Source organism: Canis lupus, chromosome 19, assembly GCF_011100685.1.
Source record: "Canis lupus familiaris isolate Mischka breed German Shepherd chromosome 19, alternate assembly UU_Cfam_GSD_1.0, whole genome shotgun sequence".
NCBI lineage: Eukaryota > Metazoa > Chordata > Mammalia > Carnivora > Canidae > Canis > Canis lupus.
In genome coordinates, this window is record NC_049240.1 from 23,945,179 (window position 1) to 23,972,697 (window position 27,519).

Sequence of the window (27,519 nt, forward strand, 5' to 3'; positions counted from 1 at the left end):
TGGTAAGAGCTAAGCAAGGACCACTCCATAAAACAGATCACAGGCAACTTTGAGAAGCAGTTTGAGAAGGGAGGCAGGAGCAGACTCCAGCAAGAGTCATAGACTGCCTAAGAGGGGAGGCTCAAGTGTATCACATCAGTTACATTTAGAAGAAATTTGAAGAGGGAAGGAAAGTAGCTTGAGGAAGGAGAGGGTACTTGAGAGTCATCCTTGTTGCTATGAGCTACTGTCTTCCTAGCAAGCAGTTATCTTACCCAGCTGTGCAGGATAGGAAGGAGGAACTTCACCGCTACTTATTTCAAACTAGCCACAAAACTCCAGGCCTAAATTACCAACTGGGAAAGGAGAAGGGGCAGGTAATGTCTATTAACAGATCCGAATTTTGCTTCAAGACTTTTGGCTAGGACTTCCACAAGTGTGGGGATCCCTGGGTGGCTCAGCGGTTTAGAGCCTGCCTTTGGCCCAGGGCGTGATCCTGGAGTCCCGGGATCGAGTCCCACATCGGGATCCCTGCAGGGAGCCTGCTTGTGTTTCTGCCTCTCTCTCTGTGTCTCTTGTGAATAAATAAATAAAATCTAAAAAAAAAAAAAAAAAAAAAAAGACTTCCACAAGTGTGCAAACTCCAATCCTCTACCCCAAACGAAACAACAACAAAGCAGCACCATCCCCCTTCGCTTCTTTGTAGCCTAGACCAACGGAGCCAGTGCACCGTGCCCGAGTCCTGCGCCGGGAGCCGCTCGGAGCCAGCCTGCTTTACCCCCAGGTGCACGGCCTGGGGCTGCCTTCGCGGAGCCGCGCACGGCTCTCTGGGCGGCGCGCTGGGCGCAAACACCGCACAGCTGCTCCAGTTCAGCGCGCCCGATTCTCCAACGATGCATAGGCTTCGCCAGCCGTCGCCTCGGGTGGTGACATCAAGTCCCACAACGCGGCGCGGGGAAGTGAGCGCAGGCAGGACCACCCTCGGTCCTGCTGCGGCCTCTTCGCCCCGCTGCAGTCGGCCTCCATTACCCTTTTCCCGTGCCGCACCTCCCTTGGGAAAATGAAATCTAGTGCCATCAGTGGAGGAAAAGGGTGGGATCCGCTACCTCTTTACTAGGCAAAGAAAAAAGGCAGAAAACCCACTCCAAGCAGCAAAGGGGTGTGTTGCACCGGCCGGGTCGCCTGCAGATCCCGCCCAGGCCCGCCCTCCTGGCCCCAGAGACTACATTTCCCAGAGGCCCCCGCGGGCCCAATGGGCAGGCCCGTCCGATCTCCCGCTCACACTGAGCGGTGACTGGCTTCCCCAGAGGGGGGCGGGGCCTGACCCAGCCAATAGGTGAGAGGCTCGTTACGGCGGCGGAAGCAGCGGCGCTGGGCTGAGGGGTGGGGGACAGAGTGCTAGCGCCCCGGCTGCGGCGGCTGGTCCGGAGCCCGAGGACGTCGGCCCCACAGGCGGAGAGCGCACGGGAGCGAGCTCGAGGTGGCGCGACGGCCCCTCGGCGCAGCACCCAGGTAATGGCGGGACGGGCGCCCGGGAGGGGAGGAGAGGGGAGGAGACGAGGGGGCGGGGCGGCCGAGCCGGGCTGCAGCGTCCGTCCCTCTGTGCGTCCCTGGGGAAGGGCAGCGGTGCTTCGGCTCCTGCAGCTCAGACCGAGGCTCTTTCACGAGCTGAGCACGGCGGTTGGGCCGGCGGCAGGAGCCTGGTGTCCTGCGGCGCGGAAGGGAGAGGCTCCGGGAGGGGTGGGCTGTTTCGGGCTTGGGGGCGTGGCGGGCGTGGGCCCTGGCGGGTAAGTGGAGCGGTCGGGGAAGCGCCGGCGGGCGGGCGGCCCAGGGAGTTTGGCTCCTGGAGCAGTTTAAAGTGACTCTCCACATCCGGGCCCTGCGCCCGCCGCTTTCAGACCCCGGCCGAGGCGGGGCCTCCTGCTTCCCCGCCCCCCTCTCCGGGAGCGCTGGTCTTCCTCTGCCATTGGCTCGGCCTCGAGGGGTTCGGGCTGCCCCGGCGAGGCTCGCGCGTGATTGGCTGGGAGTCGGCGGGAGGGAGGGGCGGGATCAGAGCGCGCAGGCCTCCGCGGATTGGTGCGGTCCCACGAGTGACGCGCCCGGTGTGGGGCCAATGGGCGGGCGGGGGAGGTAGGGGCAGGCTCGGGGGAAGAAGGCTGGATCCCAGCCGTGGCGGGGTGGCGGGGGTGCGCGGGGCCGGCGGGGCTGGACAGCGGCGGGCCCAAGGCGCGCTTGGGCAGGAGCCCTCTCCGCGAACCGGGGGTCCAGCTCTGTTACCAAGATGGGCCCCCCGCGGCATCCCCAGCCCGGCGAGATGGAAGCGGGAGGTGCGGGCGGCGGGCGGTGGCTGCAGGTAAAGAGGCACGCCGCTTGTGCTGGGGCTCCCCAGAACGCCGTCCTCCCCCCTCGCCAGGACAGAGTCTCTGACACCCGGGGTGTCTCTGCAAACCCGTGTTCTGCGATCTCAGCGGTGGGCTTCGGGGTGGGGGTGGGGTTGTGTGCGAATTGGGAATGTCGGAGAGCGTGGCTGCTGAGGAAGAAGTGGGGGTCGCCTTTAGAGAAAGTGGCGAAGGTCTCTGGTCCCTCCGGCTCGGTGGGGGCAGGGGGTCTGTGAGAGAAGGGAGGAAATCTGTAAAGGGAGGCCTGTGCGGAAAAGCATTTCAGAGTTCCTTTTGGATTAGGTCTTGAGGCAAGTAAGATTTCTGATTTCTTAGAACAGGGCATCTCCCCTCGGGTATCTCCTTTGACGTACTGCTGACAGTGGTGTTCGCCTTGGTGTGAGCTTCAGTATTCCAAAGGAACATGCCGTTCTCCGTAAATCTGTGTATGGGATACACAGCGTGTTGTGCTAATACCTGTCATATAGCTGTCGTACAGGATTCAGTGTTGATTTTTTAGAGTGGCAATCCGTAAGTATTTACGGAGTGTCATAGTTCCCTCAACACCACACAGATGATTTTACTATCACTCGAACCCGTGTCCCTTAAACACTTACAGAATTTAGACCATTTCTGCTACATATGTTGATCACAAGTAATTGCTGTAGGTGAATGATGCTGCATTTGCTTTTCTGAGGGACAGCATAGGTATTGGAGATGCTTTAATTTCTCATCATTGATTCTAGTGTGAGAATTTAGTAATAACCATATGACTGTATGCACTGCAGGTGGAAATGAGTTCTCAACAGTTTCCTCGATTAGGAACCCCTTCCACTGGGCTAAGCCAGGCTCCTTCACAGATTGCAAACAGTGGTTCTGCAGGATTGATAAACCCAGCTGCCACAGGTGAGATATGTGATATTCCTCTATATTGCTTCTTTAAGAATATTGCAGGTTTTTAAATTTAAAAATTAGCAAATGCCTTGTGGGGTTTTAGGAAATACTAGGTTATTGAATTTGAAGAAAGGATATATTACAATTCTAGTTTAAACGAGGTTTTTGGAGGCGCCTGGGCGGCTCAGTTGTTTAACCATCTGACTCTTGATTTCAGCTAAAGTCATGATCTCAGGGTTGTGAGATTGAGCCCCACCTCAGTCTCTGTGCTGGGCATCAAGCCTACTTAAGATTCTCCCTCTCTCTCCCCTGCCCCACCCCCTGCCTTAAAAATGAATAAACAAACAAGGTTTTTAAAAATTCTTTTTTTTTTAATAAAATAAATTAAAAAATAAAAATTCTTTTTTAATCCTTTCACATGTACTGGAGTATATGTGAAACTTAGAACAAAGCATGCCTACAAGAACTACATTAATGTGGTCTTTAAGGCCAAGAGGTGTAATAGTGCCATGAGGGAGTCCAAAGGTGTGTTAGGCATAATTCTTGCCTTTTAGGAGACTATGAGCTAGGAAAGAAGGTTTTAAAAAAAAGTACAATGAGCCCTTGAAAAACACAGGTTTGAACTGTACAAGTCCATTATGTGTGGATATTTTCTTTTTTTTTTTTAAAGATTGTATTTATTTATTTATGAGAGGCACAGAGAGAGAGAGAGGCAGAGAGACAGGCAGGGGGAGAAGCAGGCTTCATGCAGGGAACCCGACGTGGGACTCGATCCCGGGTCTCCAGGATCACACCCTGGGCTGAGGGCAACACTAAACCACTGAGCCACCCGGGCTGTCCGTGTGGATATTTTCTAATAAAGGTAATACAGCACTTCAAATGTATTTTGCCTTTCTTATGATTTTAATATTTTCTCTGTTATTATAAGAATATAATATATAATATACAAAATACATGTTAATCGAGTGTTATAGGCAAGGTTTCCAGTCAGCAGTAGGTTATTAGTTAAGCTCTTAGCAAGTCAAAAGTTATATGCAGATTTTCGACTGTAGGTATGGTCATCACCCCTAACCTCCTCATTGTTCAAGGGTCAACTGAATATATACACATATACACATTTAGCTTTTAGTTGTATGCCCTTTGAATGCTAAAGATCAGTGGTCCTCAGCAGGGATGATTTTGCAGTCCAGGGAGTATTTGGCAATGTGTGGATACGTTTTTGGTTGTCACAACTAGGGGGTGCTGTTGGCATCTGATATTTAAAGGCCAAGGATGCTGCTAAACATCCAAAATGGCCAGGACAGTCCCCTACAACAAACTATCTAATCCAGTTAACAGGGCTGAAGTTGAGGTACTCCATCAAGTAGTCTTTTTTTTCTCTCTACATCAAATAAAAAGATGACATTGCTAAGTAAAGTACCACTGTGGGCTCATTGTTCAAACCAGGAACACAGGCATCATCTTTATTGCTCCCTCTCTCACTCTCACTCTCTGGCTCTTATATGTGAGCTATGGACCTTTGTCTGGTGCTTCAGCCTCATTATCCCTCCTCCAACTTAGTTTTTGTAACAAATTTATCTTAGTTCTCTTAGGACTTGAAGTAATTTTAAGCTACTTTATGTCTCCTGCTTAATAGTAACTAGTCATTTTCTAAATAAATGAGAAAACGTTCCCAATATTTTTGACCTGTAGACTTTATATATTCTGTTCCTTTTGCCACAGTCTCCTTCCTTCTTACACTCACTTATTTTATAAATTCCTGTCATTCCTTGAGGTTTCGTCTCAGATATCATATTCTTTAAGAGGTCTTTGCTGACTAGACCACAAGAGTCAGGGATAGGACCGCCTAGAATGAAGGCTGGAACCATGTTCTGGAACCTAGAACCTTGTGTACCTTTGTATGTACTATACTTGCTACATTGTAGGGTACAAAGTAGTAGCCAGCAAGTCCTTATAGAGCTACTTAAACTTCTTTGCTCCTTAACAAATATTTTTGACAATATTTTGTCTTTGGTATAAGTTCATAGAATAATTTCAAGGAGAATAGTTTATTTTTTTTAAGATTTTATTTATTCATGAGACAGAGAGAGAGAGAGAGAGAGAGGCAGAGACAGGCAGAGGGAGAAGCAGGCTCCTTGCAGGGAGCCCGATGGGGGACTCGATCCCAGGTCTCCAGGATCAGGCCCTGGGCTGAAGGCCGCGCTAAAGCACTGAGCCACTTGGGCTGCCCCAAGGAGAGTAGTTCAAAAGAATATTTTTGAATGTTTATTTGCAGAGAATTTTGCTACTTATTAAAAATGGTGTCAATGAGCAATAATTGCCCTCAGATTTTGTTGAGAGGGATATCATTGACTTAGACCAAAATTGCCTATAATTTGACACTTTTAAATAGGGTGTATGTTTTTTCCTTCAGTGATTCTCAGAAAGAAAACAAGTTTTCCATAAGGAGTTAAATATTTTTCTGTATTTTCTATTGCTTTTATCAGAAGAACTAATATGAGATCTGAAGCATATCAGGATTTTAAATATATGTTCAAAGTTCAGAAGTATGGGGGTACTTGGGTAGCTCAGTGGTTGACTGGCTACGCCTGTAGCTCAGTTCATGATCCTGGGATCGAGTCCTGCTTATGTCTCTGCCTATGTCTTTGCCTCTTTCTCTGTGTGTCTCATGAATAAATCCATAAAATCTTAAAAAAAAAAAAAAGTTCAGAAGTATGGATTGCAAGTTTTCTTAACTATTCTTTCAAGATTCTTTTGGTCCTAAATGATTCTAAAAAGAGCTTAACAGGAGATAGCCAGTACATTATATCGTACTGAAATTGTCAAAAATCACAGTCTTCCCGGACAGATAGATTTGGGGGAAAGTTATGAAATTGTCCGTTTCCCTTAAAGATTTAATCAGAAGAAAATCTGGACAACACGGAAGGTTCACAGTATGATCTTATATAAAGATCATATATTTAAAAAGGTGTTAGAACTAGTAAGTGAAATCAGTAAAGGTTGCAGGAAAAAAGTTCAACGTATAAAAACCAATTATATTTTTAGTACTAGCAATGAACAGTGAAATTTTTAAATATCATTTGTAATAGCATCCAAAAAAAGCCCCACAAAACACTCAAGGATAAATTTAACAAAATGTATTATATAGGACTTGGGATTAGAAAACTGAAAAATGTGACTGAGGACAATGAAAAACCTAGATAAATGAGGTGCCCAGTCATGTTCATCTATTGAAACACTCAGTATTTTTAATATACTTGTTCTACCCAACGGGATCTGTAGATTGAAAAAAATTCTAATCAAAATCCTATCCTGTTCTTTTGTAAAAATTGTCAGTCTGAATTTATATTTATGTGGAAATTGAAGGACCAACAATAGCCAAAGTAATTTTGACCCCTAAAAAAGAAAATAAAGTTGGAGGACTCTACTACCTTATTTCAAGACTTGCTATAGAGCTATGCTAATCAAGACAGTATGATATTGGCATAAAGATAGAGATACAGACCACTGAAAATGGAGGATCCAGGAATAGACCCACACATAATGGTCGTTTGATTTTTGACAAAAATACATAGGTAATTCAATAGGGAAATGATAGTCTTTTCAACAAAACCGTATCCATATGGAAAAAATGAACCTTGACCTTTACTTTTGCCATACACAAGAATTAAGTCACAGTGTATCTCTAAATGTAAAACTTAAAGTTTCTAAAAGAAAATATGGTAATTGCTTATGACTTTGGGGTGAACAAAAATTCTTTAGGTTTCAAAAAACACTGATTAATACTAATTACAAGAGCAACAGGTATATTATACATTATCAAAATTCAAAATATCTACTCTTCAGAAGACACTATTAACAAAATAAAAAGGCAAGCCACAAATTGAGAAGATGGCTGCAATAAATATATCTGCAGAGGATTTATATCCTGAATATACAAAGAACTCTTATAACTCAGTAGCTTTTGCTATGTAAGACAACCTGATTTTTTTTTTTTTTTTTTTTAAAGATTTCATTCATTTATTCATGAGAGACACGGAGGGAAAGGCAGAGACACAGGCAGAGGGAGAAGCAGGCTCCGTACAGGGAGCCCAATGCAGGACTTGATCCCAGGACTCTGGGATTATACCCTGAGCCAAAGGCAGATGTTTAACCACTGAGCCACCCAGGCGTCCCTGATTTTTTTTTTTTAATGGGCAAAATATTTGAATAGACACATCACCAAAGATGCTATCAATGTCCAGTAAGCACATATGAGATACTTAGTAATATTAGTCTTCAGATCAATGCAAATTAAAACCACAAAATAGTACACATCCAGTAGAATGACTAAAATTAAAAGACCAACAATACCAAGTTTGATGTGTTTGTGGAGCAAGTAGAATTCATACATTGTTGATGGGAATGCCAGATAACCTAGACACTTTGGGAAAGGATTTGGCAGTATCTTATAAAGTTAAATATAAACTTAACCATACAACCCAGCAACTTGTTCCTAGATATTTACCCAAGATAAATATGTCCAAAGACCCATACTTCAGTGTTCAATAATTCCTGGAAACAACCCAGGGATTATTAGCTGGTGACTTAAGTTTGGTTTATATGTACAGTGGAATACAATTCAACATTAAAAAGAAACTGCTAGCATATAGAGCAACATAGATGAAACTCAGAAATATTAATACAGTTAACCCTTGAATAACCCGGGGGTTGAGGTCACTGACCCTCTTTGCAGTCAGGAATTTGAGTATAACTTTGACTCCCCAGAAACTTAACTACTAATAAATAGCCTACTGTTGAATAGAAGCCTTACTGATAAACAATCCATATTTATATTTTTATCTGTATTATATGCTATATTTTTATAATAAGCCAGAGAAAAGAATTTAAGAAAAGCATAAAAAAAACAGTTTATAGCAATGTACTGTATTTATCCAAAAAAAATCCACATATGAGTGGAGCCATGTAATTGAAACCGACATTGTTCAAGAGTCAACTGTACTAAGAGAAGGAAACAGACATGAAGGACCACATATTGTGCTCTGGTGCTTGAGTGGCTCAGTTAGCTGAGCGTCCAACTCTTGGTTCTAGCATAAATGGTGGTCTCAGGGTCTTGGGATCAAGCCCCACCTTGAGCTAAGCAAAGAATCTGCTTAGGATTTTCTCTCTCTCTCTCTCTCTCAGATAAATAAGTAAATCTTGGGATCCCTGGGTGGCGCAGCGGGTTGGCGCCTGCCTTTGGCCTGGGGGCGCGATCCTGGAGACCCGGGATCGAATCCCACGTCGGGCTCCCAGTGCATGGAGCCTGCTTCTCCCTCTGCCTGTGTCTCTGCCACTCTCCTGTGTGTGACTATCATAAATTAATAAAAATTAAAAAAAAATAAAATAAAAAATAAGTAAATCTTTAAAAAAACAAAGGACCACATATTGTATGATTCTGTTTGTATGAAATTCCAGAAAACACAAAGCTATAGTCTTAGAAAGCAGATGAATGGTTTTTAAGGGATAGGAGGGTGGGAGGAGGGAAGGAATTGCCTGCAAAGGGGTATGAATGAGAATAATGGAAAATGTTTTGTATTATGATTGTACTGTATTGTGATTATAGTTCTGTATAGTTTTTTTTTAGAGAGCAGGTAGGGTCAGAGGGAGAGGAGACTCCATACCCAGCATGGAGTCTGATACAGGGCATGATCTCACGACCCTTAGATCAATGACCTGAACTGAAATCAAGAGTCAGGTGCTTAACTGACTGAGCCACACAAGAGCCCCGTAGTACTGTTTACTTTTATGAATTTTATGTAATTGTGTATAAAGGGTTAGTGGATTTTTATGTAACTTGTACCTCAGTAAAGCTGATGGACTAAAAAAATGGACAAAAGACAAACACACTTCACAAAGGAAGATATGTATATATGAATGGCCTGTGATCCTATTAAAGAATTTCAACATCACTAGTCATCATGGAAATTCTAATTAAAACCACAATGAGAGACCCACTATATACCCACTAGAATATCTGTGTATCAAGAATTGTGAGGATGAAGAGCTGCTAGAACACTAATACACTGGTTGATGGGAATATAACATGATAGAACACTTTGGAAGTGGTTAATTAATTGGTTTGACCCAACCAGTCTGCTCTTAGGTTGTTGGTAAGAAAGTTAAAAATACTCTTGTTGAACTCTCCACTCTTAGAATAGCCATTTTATTGTATGTAAATTGTGTATCAGTAAAGTAGTTTTATTTGTTTGTTTTGATTCCAAGTTTTTTTTTTAAATTCTAGTTAGTTAACATATCAGGTAATACTGGTTTCAGGTGTACAATTTAGTGATTCATCACTTAAATATAACAACTAGTGCTCCTCACAAATGCCCTTCTTAATACCTGTAACCCATAAAGTGGTTTTAAAAATCAAAATTAAAAAAAAAAATCTGAATGACTAGGGAGAAAAATCAGTATATAACAAAATGTAAGATATACGTCAGTCTTTTCATTCAGCACATGTACTTTCAGAAATTTTGTTCCTAAGGAAATCATTGAACAAGAGCTCAAAGTACATATGGATTTTTATCCCAGAGTTGTTGATACTAGCAAAAAAATTGGAAATAACCTAAAAACCCATCAGTGATAATGCTTTAAAAAGCTATAGTTGGGGTACGTGGGTGGCTTAATTGATTAAGCATCTGTCTATTGATCTTACCTCAGGTCTTGATCTCCGGTCATGAGTTCAAGCTACGAGCTAGGCTCCACGCTGGGCTTGGGGGCATACTTTAAAACAAAACAAAACTACATTATATCTATGCAATGGAATTTCAATTAGCATTTTTTTTTAATGATGTGGTGTATATTCAGTATTACTCAGCAGTTTCAGTTCTGGGTGTTTATCCAATAGAAATGGTAAATAGTTCATCAAAAGACTATATGGGAATATTACTAGCACTACTATTCACATAAAGCAAAAAACTAAAAACTATTGTAATGCCTATCAATAGTAAAATGGGTAATTTGTGATTGATTCCCACAATGACCTGCTGTTACTGACATTGAAAAATCTGCAGCTCATGCAGTGACATACATGGATCTCATACCTATTAGTGAAAGAAGCAAGATACAAAAGGGTACGTTGCTATGAGTCTATTTATATAAAGTTCAAAAATAAATAATAGTTATCTGTGGTGCTAGGAGTTAGGATAGTGAGTACCCTTGGAATCCAGCAAAACAGAAGGCTTCTGGGGAATGTTTTGCATCTTAAGCTGGGTGTTGGTTACTTAGGTATATTCAGTTTGTGTAAGTCCATTGAGCTGTACAATTAACATTTGTGCACTTTATGAAAATTATAGTTCAATGAAAAGCTATATAAATAAAACCCACCCAAAATTAAAGAGGTGAGAAATAACTGAAGGCTTTATCAACATACTAACTAACTCTTGGTGCCTTTGGGGAATAGACTTCAGGAGCAGGTTTATTTTCTTCAGTTTTATGGATTCTTGAACTTTTTATGTAAGTATAATCTCTATGTTTAGAAAATTGTTAATATTATTTTGGGGAAATGATAGACAAGTATGAGATAATACTTTCACAAACTGTTTCATTAAATTAGGTCCTTGATTTTTTAACTTAGATTTTAAATAGGTAACATGTTCTCATGGTCCAGAATTCCCAAAGAAAGTGTACAGTGTTGGGATCCCTGGGTGGCTCAGCAGTTTAGTGCCTGCCTTCACCCCAGGGCGTGATCCTGGAGTCCTGGGATCAAGTCCCACATCAGGCTCCCTGCATGTGTCTCTGCCTCTCTTGCTCTCTCTCTCTGTGTCTCTCATGAATAAGTAAATAAAATCTTAAAAAGAAAAATGTACAGTGAAAAGTATCTCTTATCCCTGTTAGAATCCACTTTCTTTCCCATCAAAAAATCAAGATGCTTTGGGAGTTATGTTTCTACATAAGAAAATAAACACATGTTTGTGTGTATTTCATTACTTTTTCACTATTTTGTACCTTGGTTTTTTCATGTATATATTCTTAGATATTTTTGCATAATGCTCACTGTCATGAGATACCTAAAAAGCTTCCCTGTTCTATTCTTATAAGTTGCATGGTGGTCTGTTATGGGAGTATAACATAATTTATATAGATAGCAAGTCTCCTGTTGATAGACATGTAGGTTTTAAAACTTCCTTTACAGGAATAAAAATGGTGAAACAAATAATCTTGTACGCAAGTCATTTTACACATATGCCATATATCTATAGGATATATTCCTGTAAGTGGAATTGTTGAGTGTCAGAGGCTGTGTACATTGTAATAATGATGGATATTTCCATGTTGGCTTTGTAGGACATTTGTTTTGAAAACCTACATGTTCTTGGACTTAAGAATTATATTTAAAGGCACCTAGGTGGCTCAGTTGGTTAACTGTCTGACTTTGGCTCAGGTCATGACCCCAGGGTCCTGGAGTTTACACTCGGTGGGGAATCTGCTTCTCCCTCTCATGCATACTTGTGCCGTCTCTCTCACAAGTAAATAAATAAAGTCTTTTAAAAAATTGTATTTAGGGGGATGCCTGGGTGGCTCAGTGGTTGAGCTTCTGCCTTTGGCTCAGGGCATGATCGAGTCCCACATTGGGCTCTCTGTGGGGAGCCTGCTTTTCCTTCTGCCTGTGTCTGCCTCTCTGTGTGTCTCTCATGAATAAATAAATAACATCTTTTTAAAAAATAAAAAATAAAAAATAAAATAAATTATATTTAAATTATCATTTTAATGTTAGGGGGTTTTTTGTGTTTTTTTTTAAAGATTTTATTTATTCATGAGAGCCAGAGACATAGGCAGAGGGAGAAGCAGGCTCCCTGCAAGGAACTCAGTGCAGGACTTGATCCTGGACCCCAGGATCATGCCCTGAGCCAAAGGCAGATGCTCAACCGCTCAGCCACCCAACCATCCCTAATGTTAGGTTCTTATAACTTTTTAAATAAATGTCTTAAATGAAAGTGTCATATTTTTTATTGCTCTTTCAACTGTTTGAGTTCATTTTAGATAGTTATCAGGCCCTTTGTTCATAGGAGTGGAAAAGCTACAATATCCAAAAAAAGGCCTGTGTTCCATGGGTGTGGCTCTTGGGTTTGATATCTGTTGGGGAACCTAATGCCCAAATTCTCCTTAAGAAAATCTCACAAAGAAATAGCCACTTTATCAACCCTGAAATTTACCTGTATGCCAATGCCACTCTTGTACGTGCTGTGTAATTCATTAATATTAATTAATATTGGAAGCATATGACATGCTATTTCTCCCTTTCTGTCCTTACTAGTCAATGATGAATCTAGTCGAGAGGCTGAAGTCACTGCCAGGGAGCACATGGGTTCCAGCAGCTCCCTACAGTCCCGAGAAGAGAAGCAAGAGCCTGTTGTGGTAAGGCCCTATCCACAGGTGCAGATGTTGTCTACACACCATGCTGTTGCATCGGGCACACCTGTCACAGTGACAGCCCCACCAGCACATCTGACGCCAGCAGTGCCACTCTCCTTTTCGGAGGGACTTATGAAGGTAATGGAGAGGTTTTAAATTTCACATTAAACCACAGCTAAAAAGACTGGCTAATAATCTTCCTGACAATTTTCACAAAGTCTTAGGCCATATCCAGGATCTTAGTGTTTTCTTTTTGACCCACCAGTATAGCTCTTCTCTGTCACTTAGAGCTCTGCTATTCTGCAGTGCCTAGTCTTGTGCCGCTGGGCAGTTGGCATCACAGGATCTTTTCTAGTGTCCATTATTTTGACATTGATTTTATTCAAGTTATGGGCATGCTAACTCAGATTTTATCTTGGAGTGGCACTCTTCTCCAAAATTTTGTTTTAAAACTTGGTAATACGGGAGTATCCGAAAATATTGCCTTGTATTTTACTTCGTAGCTATGTTTCAGTTACTGGGAGTTTTATTTACTTCCACCCAAACTTAGGATGCAGAATTGTATAGAAGAAAGAATGTGGGCTGTGAGCCATACGATCTGGGTCTTGGTCCCAGTTCCAATTTTTACGGTCTGTGTGGCTTTGAGCAGGTGACATAGCCTTGCTTTGTATGTTTCCTCATCTGTAAAATGGAAATGCCGGTACTTCAATGGAAAAGCTGTGATGCTAAGAGATAAAATATATAAGGCTTCTAGATCTCTCCTGGTGTTCTCCAGGTTTGATTTGTGTACTTTTAACTATAGAATGAATGCATCACTCATAAAAAGCTATTGATATGTTTCGTGTGGTTTTCTGTTTGCAGCCGCCCCCGAAGCCCACCATGCCTAGCCGTCCCATTGCTCCTGCTCCACCTTCTACCTTGTCACTTCCCCCCAAGGTTCCAGGGCAGGTTACCGTTACCATGGAGAGTAGCATCCCTCAAGCTTCAGCCATTCCTGTGGCAACAATCAGTGGACAACAGGTTTTTTTCCTCTTAATTTGCTGATTTTCAAACAGAGATGCCAAACTGTTGATCATTATTTATTGAATGCCAGCAGTACATTGGGCACTGTACTAAGTAAAAAATTAAATGGTCACTGATCTCTGCAAGGGGGAGATAGTAGGTTTGAGAGAGAAGGCTGTTTACAGGGAGTAAAACTAACATGCACTGCACAGTGGTGTTTGTCATTTGGCTAGTATGTATGAAGCATCTGCTGTGTGTGAGGCACTGCCTTTGGTGTGAGATAAAAATCTAGATAAGATAGTCTGTGTCCTTGAGTGCTCAGAGTCCAGTTTTGTGGGATTAAGAATAGCCTCATGGCAGTAGTGCTTCTCTAGAATTTTCTCTGAGGAGAATGAATATGTATCCTGGGCGCCTAGCAGGTTCCGTCAAGCATCTTGTCAGTCATGAACACTTATTTTGTAGTTTCATGATTTAACTTTAATTTTTTCCTGAAATTCTCCTACTCCACAATATGTATATGATTTTTTTTAATATTTTGAATTACTGAGTAAAAAAACCTGAATCTAAAACCTTTCCCTTCAAGTTTTCAAGAAAAAGTTGGTATTCCAAGAAGACATACTATGTTTTCTTCCTTTTGTCATACTGCTGAGTACTTCCAGAAGTACCGGAACCCCCACCTGGGAATGGTGTCAGTCCTGGGAACATGTGAGAGGGGACATCTAAGCAGGGAGCTGAAGAATTCATAGGGGAGTACCTGCTGGGTGCTAATTGCCATTTACTTAGAAGTCCTGCATAGCATAAAGGATGGATGAATGCAGTAGCATGTAAAGGAAATAGAATAGGGAAAAATAAGCTTTTGGCCAAGGCAGAGAAAACAAGTGTGAAAGACTAATATTGAAGATGAGAGTGTCCCAAAGTGGGCAGTCATATGTGTCCATCTGTTAGAGACCTAACACAAGCTAGCCAGCTAGCCTTGAGGCGTTGGAGGGCCCTCACAGTCACTACATGCCTGCTGGCATAGGTCATCATGCATATGTTGTATATCCTTTCCCTTGGGATTCTCACTGCCTAAAAGGAACAACCCACAGTTGGAGGCAGCTGACCTAGAAGCAATGGCTAAGCATCAATGGCTAAAACCAAGCACATGAAAATAATATTACGTTCTGTCTCTTGCAGGGGCATCCCAGTAACCTGCATCATATCATGACCACAAATGTACAGATGTCTATTATCCGCAGCAATGCTCCTGGTCCCCCTCTTCACATCGGAGCTTCCCATTTACCTCGAGGTAAAGACTGCACAAATTGTTAAAATGTGATGGTGAAATATACGTTTGGTAAGAGATTTTTGTTACCATTAACAAAAAATATTTCTAGAATCATCTTATTAAAGTGACAGGACAACAGAAATAAGACACATTTTGAGCATGGTCTAGTATGCGAATTATAGTTGTATTTCAACAAGTGCGTGTATGTTTGTGTGTGTATGTAAACTTAAAGGTATGTGTAAACTTAAAGCAGTTCAAATTTTAATATGGTCTAAGGATTGTCCTGTATAATGAGGAACTCCTCAAAGCTATGATAGTCCAAAATGGTCTTCATTATTAATTTCTTTCTTAGTCAGAAATACAAACATGGATTATTCTTAAAGTTTATTGATAACAGTTACTCAAGTAACATAGCCGTAAGATGAATTTATTCTTACAATTAAGTTCTAATAGGTAGTCAAATATTAAACTGAATGAGTTTTCTCAACTACTTGATCAGAAATTGTAGCCTTCTATTGGTGATTGTAAAATCATCTTTGGGAAAATCAGGCTCATAAGTACAAAACCAGGTTTACTTGGTCATAACATAATTCAGTTTTTCTCAGAGTGAAGTTCACAAGAGTGTCTGTGTTAGGTCAAAACTACTTTTGTGAAAATACTGAGACATCATTTGCCTGTTGTACCATGTTGACTTCGCACTGACGATACAAAGGCAGTGGACCCTCACCAGTGGTTACAGTGCTGGAGCCTTGGCCTAAATGGAGGCAGTGGCACCACACTGTGCTATTCAATGTGCTTTGCTTCTACATACTTGCAGTTAAAAAAAGCAGCATCCAGTTTCGTTTAAGAATGTCCTTGAAGAAGCAGCACAGGTTATTAATTTTATCAAATCATAACCCTTGAGTGCACATATTCCTCATTATCTATGTAAGGGAAGGAAAGCATATATATAACACCTCAGCTACACTACTTGACATACTGAGGTCTAGAAACTATTCACACTATTTCCCTAGAGCATATAACTGGACCTGTGTAAATTGTGAGCCCAGAAGCCATACTAATGAAAAAAATTTTTTCCAGGTGCAGCTGCTGCTGCTGTGATGTCCAGTTCTAAAGTAACCACAGTCCTGAGGCCGACTTCCCAGTTGCCAAATGCTGCTACGGCTCAACCAGCAGTGCAGCACATCATTCACCAACCAATCCAGGCATGTTGGGTTGTGGGTGGTCACCTAGCAAGTATTAAGTGCCTACTCTGAATTCCTGACTCTGTTAGAGCATGGGAGAGTCCTTTGACCCTAAGTGACTTTTGATCCAAGATGTCAAGAAGGTTGAGTTATATACAGTGTGATGTAATCAGCCATAGGGATTTAGAAGAGTGGTGGTAAGGGAAGCTTTCTCTGGGATGGATGTGGTAACAGGGATTCAGAGAAGTGAGAGGCAGTGAAAGGGAGCAAAACTGAACAGTGGTGAGGAAGACTGTGGTGGCAGAATGTACAGTGTTTACTAGAGGCGAGCCAAAACTGAGAGGTTTTCATTCAGATCAGGATTTATGAGCCTCTACATATTTTGTGCACATTTTTATGCATGTGTATGCTTTTCAAGGAAAAGACCGTGTGTCTTTCAACCTTTTTTTCAAGGAAATCTATGGCCTCAGTACTACTGAGGTGTAGTGTATGATGAGGTGACATTGTGATGTCTCTAAATCCAGAGCTCTAAGATACAGAGTATGAATTTGATTTTGTACCCAGCAGAGAACCACCAAGTTTTTTGAACACAGCAACATACAATTAGGGAAATATCCTTGAAAGACTAATGTAGCTGAATCACAGATAGGAGATGAAAATTCAGATACTTTGGGGGCCAGACTGGTAACAGCTAGGTCTAAGACAATAAGGAAAGCTGCTGAGTAGGACATGGGGTAGTACATGCCCAGCCTAGAGTTTTCAATTTAAAACAAAATAAGAGACCTTGCTGGCTAACAAAACACATTTGGAGATTCATTAAGCCCCTGGAGTATAAATGGTATACAGAAAGGATGGGAGAAAGAACCAGGACAAGGAGTTCACTAAAGATAGTATGATGATCCTCCTGTGAGACAACAGACTGTAACAGTAGGCATGGAAGGTAAAAAAGTCTGGAAGTGAGAGGCAGATCCAGAATGGGCAGCATTTGCAAATTCAACTGTATCAGCGTGAAAAAGGGACTATTCAGGAGGGCTCACATGATTAAAAGAACCAATGGTGGGCAAGTAGATGAAGCCCAGGGTGAAACTCATTTGTCTGGTGAATATTTTACACACAGATATAGTATAGGGGAAGGTAAGAGAAGTATATCCATGTGAAAACAGCCAGAGAGCATCTGGGCACCCTGAATCTTCCACAGGCAAATGCTGTTTTTTGTGTGTTTGCTAACTTAGAGTGCCTGAGAGCCAGCATTTCCATCCAGCGACTGATAGTCCCATGTGGAAAGTGCTGGGTTGTGTGTTAAAGTGTCTCTACCAGAACTAACAAATCTGTGGGCATAGAATGAAGGGTTGGATCCCAACTCCTATTAATAGGACAAAATGTTACATCCAGTCCTTTTTAGAAAGGAGGAATTTATACAGTGCAACCAGCCAAAATAGGATATTTTATGGTAATTCTGCTTGTTGGATGAAAAGAGAATTCCTTAATCAGAATGTTGAGAATTTACTTTCATTCAGACATAAACATTGTTGTTTGTAGGCTTAAGTTTCAAATTATACTTTAAGTGTTTGACTTACTGTATTTTATTTTGCTTTTAGTTTTAAATGAAGTATTTTTTTCTCTTCTCTTGGTAGTCTCGTCCACCTGTGACCACCTCTAATACCATCCCACCTGCTGTGGTAGCAACTGTCTCAGCCACGAGAGCTCAGTCTCCAGTCATTACTACAACCGCAGCACATGCTACTGATTCAGCACTTAGGTATATTTGGGGGTTTGAAGATCAGGGTCTCCTCTTCCCTTTTTCCATTCTTTTCCTTTCCTTCCTTTCATTTAGCTCAGTAAATATTTATTGAGTACTTTTTATAAGCCATGTGTAGTATTCTAGGTGCTGGAGTTAAAGCAGTAAACAACCAGAAATTCCTGCCCTCTTAGAGTTTCCTTTCTTAGGGGCTAGAGCCATACAAATAAAAGTTTTGGGATGCCTGGGTGGCTCAGTGGTTGAGCATCTGCCTTTGGCTCAAGGTGTGATCCTGAGTCCAGGGATCAAGTCCCACATCGGGCTTCCTGTGAGGAGCCTGCTTCTCCCTCTATGTCTCTGCTTCTCTCTTTCTGTGTCTCTCATGAATGAATAAATAAATAAATAAATCTAAAAAAAGTTTTAGATGGTGAAAACTATTTTGGGGAAGAATTAGATAGATTTGGAGTGACAGGGTTGGCAGTATAGGCTTACTGTTTTCTGTAAGGTGATCTGGGAGGACTGTTGTTAACAATAGATTGGAGCAGAAAAGTGAAAGATGTAATGAAGTGAGCCATGTGGCTGTGTGGGATAAGAGCATTCTAAGCAGTGGGAACAATAAGCGTTTAAAGGCCCTGAGACAGGAGTGTGTTTACCATATATTAGAAGAAGCAAGGGGCGAATGGAGAGCAACAAGAGATTATTTTAGGAGGTAATAGGGTCTTCAGATCACTTAGGGGCTGACGAAGCCCTCTGTAGGTTTAGACTTTGCAGGGGTGCAATCAATGGGAAGCTTAAGTAGAGTTTTGGGCGTAGCTGTGTCATAATCTGTAGTTTTAGCTAGGTCAGCCTGGCTGCTGTGGAGAGGCAAAATTAGAAATGGAGAGATGGTTTAAAAGGGTATGCAGGAATCCAGAAGAGATCATTGCTGGAGATGGAAAGACATGGTTAGATTCAGAATAAAGTTTTGAAGTTGGTTGAGGATTTATTTCAGAGGAATTATGTAGGGGCAATGAAAGAACAAGAAGAGTCAGGATTCTGGCCCTGCTAGTTGGCCTATGTAGCTAGAAAGATGGAGTTGCAGTAACTTGAGATGAGGAACAGTGGGAGGAGACTGGTTTTGGGCATTGGAAGCTTGTACTGACTTCTGAGCGCCCTAGTGGAGACACTGAGATTGGTAAATAGATGAATTTGAAGTCCAGGGAAGAGTTCTGAAGGAGATAATTTTAGGAAGACTGTATAGATGGGGAAGAGGTTTATGAGAGATAAAAATGTCTCTCAGATGGGAGAGCTGGAGGGGGAAGGAGTATTCTCAGAGGAGAACCCAGATTCATTAGGAAAGGGAGGTAAAGGATATATTTAGAGAAGAGAATTGAGGATGTAGGGGATTTTGCTAAATGTAAAATGTAAGTCCAGAGGCTGCACTGGAAGGGTTGGGTGTCTGAAAAGGAAGAGATCTACAGACCCATACAGGGATAAAGTCTGGTTGATGAGGAGTGATCTGTGATACTTCTTAGAAATGACCAAATTGGATGAAGACATAATGGTGTTTGTCCTTCTGATCCCAAGCCATACTGTGGTAAGGCTGCGAAAGTTGGGAGGTGCAGGGGGATGTGAGTCTTGCCAGAAGGTCTTTCTTGCTTCAGGCATTTGGTTATGTGGTGCATTTGGCAAAATAACAAGTGATTCACTGAACAAAAGGGGTGTAGTAGGCATGGAGCCTAACGCCGTCAGACTAGAGACCATCCATAAGTTTGAATTGCCAGCTGGAGGCAGGACCAAGTGGTAAGGAAGAGGGAGTATAGATGCCTGCCTGTTTTTTTCCTTGACCAAGTAAATAAAAAGGAAGTAAGGGAAGAAAATAAATTTTAGAAAGAATGTTGACTTTTGGGATACTGAGTTTATCCATCAAGGGTCAGCAGGTGGTTGAAGAGATGCCGTTGCCAGAGATAATGGGTTTGGAAAGTCCATCAGCCTGTGGACTCTAGTTAAAGTTTTGAGGTATCTGAGTCTCTGAGGGGGAATGAATAGAGTAAGAAGAGGGTCTGGAAGAGAACTCTGAAGGAAGTAATTTTTGACTGCAGAAGTGTACCTAGGACTTATATTTAACTATATTAGCTCTATCATTCACTAGTTGTGTGATGTTAGGCACATTTCTCAACTTTCCTGATCTTTAGTCTCCTTTTCAGTGAGATGAGGACACTGTATATTGCCTGAGGTACAAAGAGATACAACAGCCCAACATAAGATGTATTTGTTTTAATTTTGTTATCTCCATATATTTAGATGGTATGAGAAAACTCAAAAGTTATGAATGTATATACAGTGAAACAAGTTTTTTTTTAACCATGTGATCAAAGTATCTTTTCCAGTGTATTCAGTTTTTAATAAAAAACGGATGTTGAATTTTGTCAAATCTATTTTTAACGTAGTGCTAGTCATTACTCTGGGCGTTAGAAATATATTAGTTCAACAGACAAAATTCCTAATGACCAGATGATTTTTCTACTTAAATCTATAACAATGATAAATTTCTAATATCTAGCTCCCTTTGAATTCTGGAGCCAAAAAGTTTAAATAGACCAATTTTCATTGGAGAAATGGAAGAAAATTTCAAAGTCTTATCTCCTGAAAAGCACCAGGCCCAGACAGTTTCATTGAATTCTACCAGACTCAAAGACCAGATAAACCAATGATAATTAAATTGGTTCAAGGCATAGACAAAGGAAAGTTCCCCCCAAAAGTTAAGTGATCTTACTCTTTGTGTTAGAGTAATCCTTTCTGCCAGTTTTTTTTTTCTGCCAGTTTTTTGATCATTTTTTGTTGTTCATTGCTTGATTGAATGAAATATATTTTCCATTACTTATCTTCAAGAAGGACTTACAGGACCAGTATTTTGAGTTTTCACATGTTTAAAATCATTTTGCATGGGTATCATTATACTTAAGCAGTAGTTTAGCTAATAATCCTTTTGGTTTCTCTATTCTTTCTGTAGGTACTTTATTACTGTTTTTCCTCTACCTTCTAGAACTGGCTAAGTCTAAGGCCAGCCTAATTTTTTTTTAACCCCTAAAAAGATCTTGATATTTTTGCCTGATTGCCTAAGATTCTTTATTTTTGAATTTCAGTGACCTGGCATGTGTTTTGTAGTGACCATTATGTATCATTTTGTTCTGAAACATGGTGTACCTTTTTAATCTGCAGCATGAAACTATATTTATGAATTGTATCTTTATATGTTCATTTTGTTCCATTTTAGTAAGGGGGTACACAATGTGCTTGTTGGATTTCTCTTTTTTTTGCATGACTTCCTTACCTAATCTTTAATAACTTTTTCCTTTTTAATTCTGCTTAATTTTCTCACAGTCTTCTCTGTTTCTTCCTGAATTTCCAGCATTGTCTGTCATGCTCTACTTTTAGTTTTGCCTTCATTCCTGACCCAGCTGGATATTTTCTTGTTTCTCTCTTGATCTGTGCCTATTTATTTTGTCTCCTGTTGTCTTGTCATTATGTCCTGTAAGCTTTTACATCTTTGCTTTGTGTTTTCATTTTATGGAAGTAGTTATCTCATTAAGTTTTTCTCATTCATGGTACAATTTTCATCTGCTTAGTGAAAGAGTTTCTAGTGAACTTCCCCTTGTTCTGTCCACCATTTTTCTTGTAGCATCATAAAATAGATCTTGTGCTGGTTGCTTTCTGAGCACTCATCTTTGATTGGAGTTAAACTTACTCTGCATCAGCTATTTGTAATTGGTTCTTGTAGGCTAGGCTGTGTACCAAGTTAGGGGAAATTTTCGTAATGACTTAGGATACTGTGTTTGTGTTTTTTTGGTTTTTTTTTTTCCACTATACTTTCCTCCTCCAGTGAAGATAGACTGCCTAGATGGCAATTTCCGACTTTCCTGGGTCTCACCACATGCTAGATTTTTATTATTTTTATTTGTTTGGGTTTGTTTTTTATTGTTTTTTAAAGGAAACTCTGTACCTAACGTGAGGCTTAAACTCATGACCCTGAGATCAAGAGTCACGTGCTCTACCCACTGAGCCAGCCAGGTGCCCCTCACCACAATCTGTTTTTCACATGGTGCTTATCTGTATGTGTGGTTCCTACTTCAGCCCTACATCACTGATTCTTGGATATTGGAACCAGTCCGTGTCTAGGTCCTGCTTCACTGACAGTTCCTAATGTTACAAACAAAAGCTTTTGGTTTTCTGTGTCAGTGTGTTCCTCACTTTGGAGAATTATACTTGACTTGATTTTGCCCCTTAAATTATAGCTGCAGAGATAACTATCTGCATTGGTTTCTATGTCCCTCTTTGGATGTCACTGTGCTTGGCAATTCTGCTACATCTTCTGTGGTTTGAGGTTTCAGATATCTCTTAGTGTAGCCAAAGATGGAGACTGCATTCCTTTTTGTTTTGCTACTGTTTGTGAGAGTAAGAGAAAATCCCAAACCGGCGGTCTTTGCCTGCAGTACTTTTGTCCTTGCTCTAAAGAAGTAAAACTTCTTTGACTTCTTGAGATCCAGCTCAACCCTGGAGGATAGTCACAAGTTCACTCATTATAAATTAATCCCATATTTTCGTGTTGGTGAAGTTTCTAAATTGAGGCCATCAAAGAAAATCTCATCAGTATGAGAAAGAGTATACTTAAGACAATAAACTTGGGAGCACTTTCTATCTGACGGACCCTGCTTAATCTCTGATCTTTTTAGGGCAGGGCAGAATTGCCATTATCGATTCAGGTGTATTTTAATGAAAATCCTTTTTTTCCCAGTTGCCTCAGATTTGGCTAGTAAGAACGCCTTTAAACTGGCTTGAGTGTCATTTTGATAACTCCTCTTGGACTTTTGAGTACTTTCTTCTTTTTGGTACATGATAAATGAGGCCATTTTTTATTTTTCTGCTTTCCTAGTTTTGAAATCAGCCATTTCTCCAAAGATTCTTGGTTCTTTTTAGTGGAGAATGGTAATTAGAACCCAAGATCTGGGAGCTAGTGGTACACATTGCTCTTGGGGTATTATTGCCTTTGGACTCTTTCTGTGGACAGAGGTAATCAATATAGTAAACAAAGTCATGTCTTCATACTGATATTTCCAACTGAAAATTAACATTATAGGTTTATTCTTTCTACAGTTTTTTATTTGTACATCCTTTCTCTTTCACCTTGTGTGTCCTCAAGACATTAACACATAACTGCTTGAGGTTTGGATCAGTAATGTTAAAAGAAAAAAAAAAGTTTCAAAGTAACAATTCAGAGTCCCAAGTTCACATGTCTTAACTTCTTATTTTCTGTAGATTAAACTAACAATAAGACTGAGTGAAGTTTAAGACACCTTCCCAGTTTTTTTGTCTTCGAACTAGATCCCACTAAATGGAGTAGGAATGTATTCAAAGATCCCTTGAAGTGATTGTTTTCTCTGTGGAATATATAGTAACATTTTCTCTTAATTTACATTCACATATTTTTGAAATATAAATATATGAAAAGGTAAACAGTGAGGAGAATCACTGTCCTCTCTGTCCCTCGGATACCCTTTTCCCACGTTCTTATTCTTTTGCATTCTAAGATAACCTGTTCCTAGTTTTTTGGTTATCTTTTAAGTGTGTGTTCATTATAATTTAATACATAGGATTATTTGTCTAAATTTGTTTTTAATTTAGTACTTCGAGATTAAACTTTTTAAAAAACATGTAAAAAAGTTATTTGGTTCAAAAATCAAAGCTATACAAAAAGATGGACTAACAAGTGACCCTGTCCCCACCCAAGTTGCCATCTGCTTTTGGTCAGTCACCATTTTACTATTCCCTGATTTGGTTTCTCAGAGTTTCTTTTTATGAAGTACACACACACACAGATAAACACATACATTTTCTTTGTTTCCATTCTTTTGTTGCATTTATATGTACTTTTCTGTACCTTGCATTTTTCTCTTAATATATTCGGAAGATGACTCCAAGTCAATACTTTTAGCTGTGTTGTACCCCAGCTTATAGATGTACTGATGGACATTTTGGCATATGCTATTGCATGTTTGTGATGGTATACTTTCAAGGTCTGTTTGCAGAAGTGGAGTACTAAGCCAAAGAGTAAATGCCTCAATTTCCCTACCTAGAAAATGGCAATGCCTGGGTGGCTCAATCAGTTCAGTGTCTAACTCTTGGTTTTGGCTCAAGTCATGATCTCAGGATCCTGGGATCAAGCCCTGCATCGGGCTCCATGCTCAGCGAGGAATCTGCTTAATCTCTCTCCCTCTCTGCTCCTCCTGTGCTTTTGCATACATACTTTCTCTCTCTCTCAAATAAATGAATAAATCTTTGGGGGAAAAGAGAAAATGGAAATAATATTATCTACCTTACAGGTCATTATAAGGAGTACTTATATATTAATATATGTAAAGGAATTAAAATGTAATATACATTATAGAAACGTTTGGGGTTTTTTTCTATTAAGGGTAAATGAAAGTCAAAGACTACCATGTACTATAGTCTGTGCTGTCAAAAGCACTTTAAAAATGTATTTAAATACTTAATATATTCTTTTTTTAGGTATTTTCTGTATGAGCCAGACGTCTTCAATAGGAATATATTTAAGGTGAATTGAGGAGACCCTTTCCTGATGATTTGAATGTTGTCATTATTTTTTGTTATGAGGCTCTTCAAAATTATTTTTATATTTAAGTTCATCTGTCCTAAATTTTGTCATTATCTTAATCATATATACATGTATCTCTTGGAATGGTTTTTATTGTAAGTGCTGGGTGCAGGTGTCTTACACAGCACTCACTGTGGTCCATGTATTAGGTTGTCAACTATTAAAACTCTAGTCTCCAAAATGTATTTTTACCTGGTAAAGCTGCAGAGACATCCTCATAACTGCAGTGACAAGTTTATGCATTTGCTCTGTGTCAGCAAATACCCATCCTTCTCATGTTATTCTAAAGTCACCTTTGAAGAGAATGTGAAAGGCATACAGAAAAGAAGCCAGACTGCAAAACAAAGTCCTAATTACTGTTCATTGCCTGGACCAGTAGTGGTCAGAATCCTGTTACTTTGAGCAAGGTCTGAGTCTCCATTTGCCACAGGCTGATCCCACAGGGATTGTACCAAATGTGTGACGCTGCAGCATGCATTTGGATTCCCACGACAACTGGTGTAATGGTCATCTTCAGTAATTTTAGGAGCCACGGAAGTACTTGAACTCTCAGTTGTGATAGTAGAGATTCTGGTCAGAAGCAGCCTACCATCTACAAGCTAATCTAGTCCAATAATCTTAACCAGTATGCTACTTCTCAGGTGGTGACTGATAAGGCTAACTGTGGAATAGCCACAGAGCTTGTATTTTTCTTTGTGTTTCTGGATATAACCTTTGGGCATTTATTCATAATAAAAATTGGATTCTACCATAATATGGAGAGAGAAAATGAAACCTAAACAAAATCTCAAAGTGGTCATTTAAACTATCAGGGAACATCCATTCCTCATTCCCACCTTCTTAGAATGATTAGTGGAAGAGGCATAGTAGACTTAAAATGAGTGACCAAAGGACCTTTTAGGATCATCCAGGTTTTTATGTTTCTAGATTTTTTTTTTTTTCTGACTTGAGAATATGATGTGAGTCACATAGGGGAAATCTTTCAAGGTCCTTTACATTTTGGGTGAACATAGGGAATGGGCCTTTGAAAATGGCTCATTCTGGAAAACAGAAAAATTCAGTCTCTAGTAGCAGGCTTTCTCAATGAGTTCCACCAAGTTGCATAGTTTTATCTAGCCAGTTTTTCAGCTTTCCTTTGAATTCGAATGATAAGGCATTTAGTTTTTCTTCAGAGAGAAAACCATCCTTCATTCCATTTGAACACTTTATTCACTGATAATCCTGCCATGTCTGTTTTGAGAGAGAATCCTTATAATGAAACCATTGCTTAGTTTGGACATGTGCTGTTCCAGTCAAGTTTTTACCCTCAACAGCTCAGCTTACCTGTTTCTTCTTTTTAATTTGTATTTGCATGGTTCCAAAACATAAAAGCATAAAAAGGTGTGTAGTAAGGGGTGTCACTCTCTTCTCTGTCCCCCATCCACCATTGTCCAGGTTCCTTCCCTTTTGCCTTTCTAAATTACCTGGTAGTAACTAATTGGATGTCCTTCCAGTGTTCATTAAATATAGTCAGATTCAAATGCAGTTCTTTCTTTTATCGTTTTTACTCAATTAATTCATAAATTCTCTTTACTTTAAATATAACAGCATGTATTGAAAGTTTCAAAAAAAAAAAAAGAAAGAAAGAAAGTTTCCCATTTTGAGAACCCAGAAATGGACCCTCAACTCTATGGTCAGCTAATACTTTACAAAGTAGGAAAGAATATCCAATGGAAAAAAGACCATCTCTTCAATAAATGGTGCTGGGAAAATTGGATAGCCAAATGCAGAAGAATGAAACTGGACTATTCTCTTAAACCATATACAAATATAAACTCAAAAGGGATGGGAGACCTAAATGTGAGACAGGAATCCATCAAAATCCTAGAGGAGAACACAGGCAGCAACCTTTTTGACCTAGGCCACAGCAACTTCTTGTAAGACACGTCTCTAAAGGCAAGGGAAACAAAGGCAAAAATGAAGTACTGGAACTTAATTACGATAAAAAGCTGCACAGCAAAGGAAACCGTCAACAAAACTAAAAGGCAACCTACAGAAAAGGAGAAAATATTTGCAAATGACATATCAGATAAAGGGTTAGTATTCAAGATCTATAAAGAACTTCTCAAACTCAACACCCAAAAGCCTCATAATCCAGTCAAGAAATGGGCAGAAGATATGAACAGACATTTCTCCAAAGAAGACATGCAAATGGTCAACAGACAAATGAAAAAATGCTCCCCATTTGTCATCAGGGAAGTAGAAATCAAAACCACAATGAAATACCTCTTTACAACAATTAGAATGGCTAAAATTAAAAAGACAGGAAACAGGGCGGCCCTGGTGGCTCAGCGGTTTAGCACCACCTTCAGCCCAGGGCATGATCCTGGAGACCCAGGATCGAGTCCCATGTCAGACTCCCTGCATGGAGCCTGTTTCTACTTCTGTCCGTGTCTCTGCCTCTATCTCTCTCTGGTCTCTCGTGAATAAATAAATAAAATCTTTAAAAAAAAAAAAAAAGAAAAGAAAAGAGAGACAGGAAACATGTTGGCAAGAATGTGGAGAAAAGGAACATTCCTACACTGTTGTTGGGAATGCAATCTGGTACAGCCACTCTTGAAAGCAGTATGGAGGTTCCTCAAAAAGTTAAACATAGAGTTACCTGATGACCCAACAATTGCACTACTGGGTATTTACCCTGAAGATACAAATATAGTGAAACAAAGGGCACCTGCACCCCAATGTTCATAGCAGCAATGTCCACAGTAGCCAAACTGTGGAAGGAGTCCAGAATGTTCTTCAACAGATCAATGAATAAAGAAGTTTTACACACACACATACACACAGTGGAAAACTGCTCAGCCATCAGAAGGGATGAAATACCATTTACATTACCATTTACATTGATATGGATGGAACTGGAGGGAATTATGCTGAAAGAAGTCCGAGAAAGACAATTATGTGGTTTCACTCATATGCAGAATATAAGAAATAGTACAGAGGACCATAAGGGTAAGGAGGGAAAACTGAATAGAAAAAAATCAGGG

The 27,519-nt window shown here is 40.4% G+C and overlaps 1 protein-coding gene across 7 annotated transcripts in view; it reads left to right on the forward strand.

Moving 5' to 3' along the window:
* The first annotated feature begins 1,335 nt into the window (after positions 1 to 1,335).
* SAP130 (Sin3A associated protein 130) overlaps positions 1,336 to 27,519 on the forward strand; it is an 83,203-nt gene continuing 57,019 nt past the window's right edge. For 2 of the 7 annotated variants that reach the window (XM_038564814.1, XM_038564818.1), the window contains exons 1-7: positions 2,191 to 2,332; positions 3,146 to 3,263; positions 12,553 to 12,788; positions 13,512 to 13,670; positions 14,829 to 14,940; positions 16,000 to 16,124; positions 17,738 to 17,862. In XM_038564814.1, the coding sequence (XP_038420742.1) occupies positions 2,261 to 2,332; positions 3,146 to 3,263; positions 12,553 to 12,788; positions 13,512 to 13,670; positions 14,829 to 14,940; positions 16,000 to 16,124; positions 17,738 to 17,862 (947 nt within the window). In that variant the 5' untranslated portion in view covers positions 2,191 to 2,260. Of the gene's footprint in view, positions 1,492 to 2,190; positions 2,333 to 3,145; positions 3,264 to 12,552; positions 12,789 to 13,511; positions 13,671 to 14,828; positions 14,941 to 15,999; positions 16,125 to 17,737; positions 17,863 to 27,519 lie in introns of those variants that run through there. The other 5 variants (XM_038564813.1, XM_038564816.1, XM_038564815.1 and 2 more) reach the window with 4 other exon arrangements.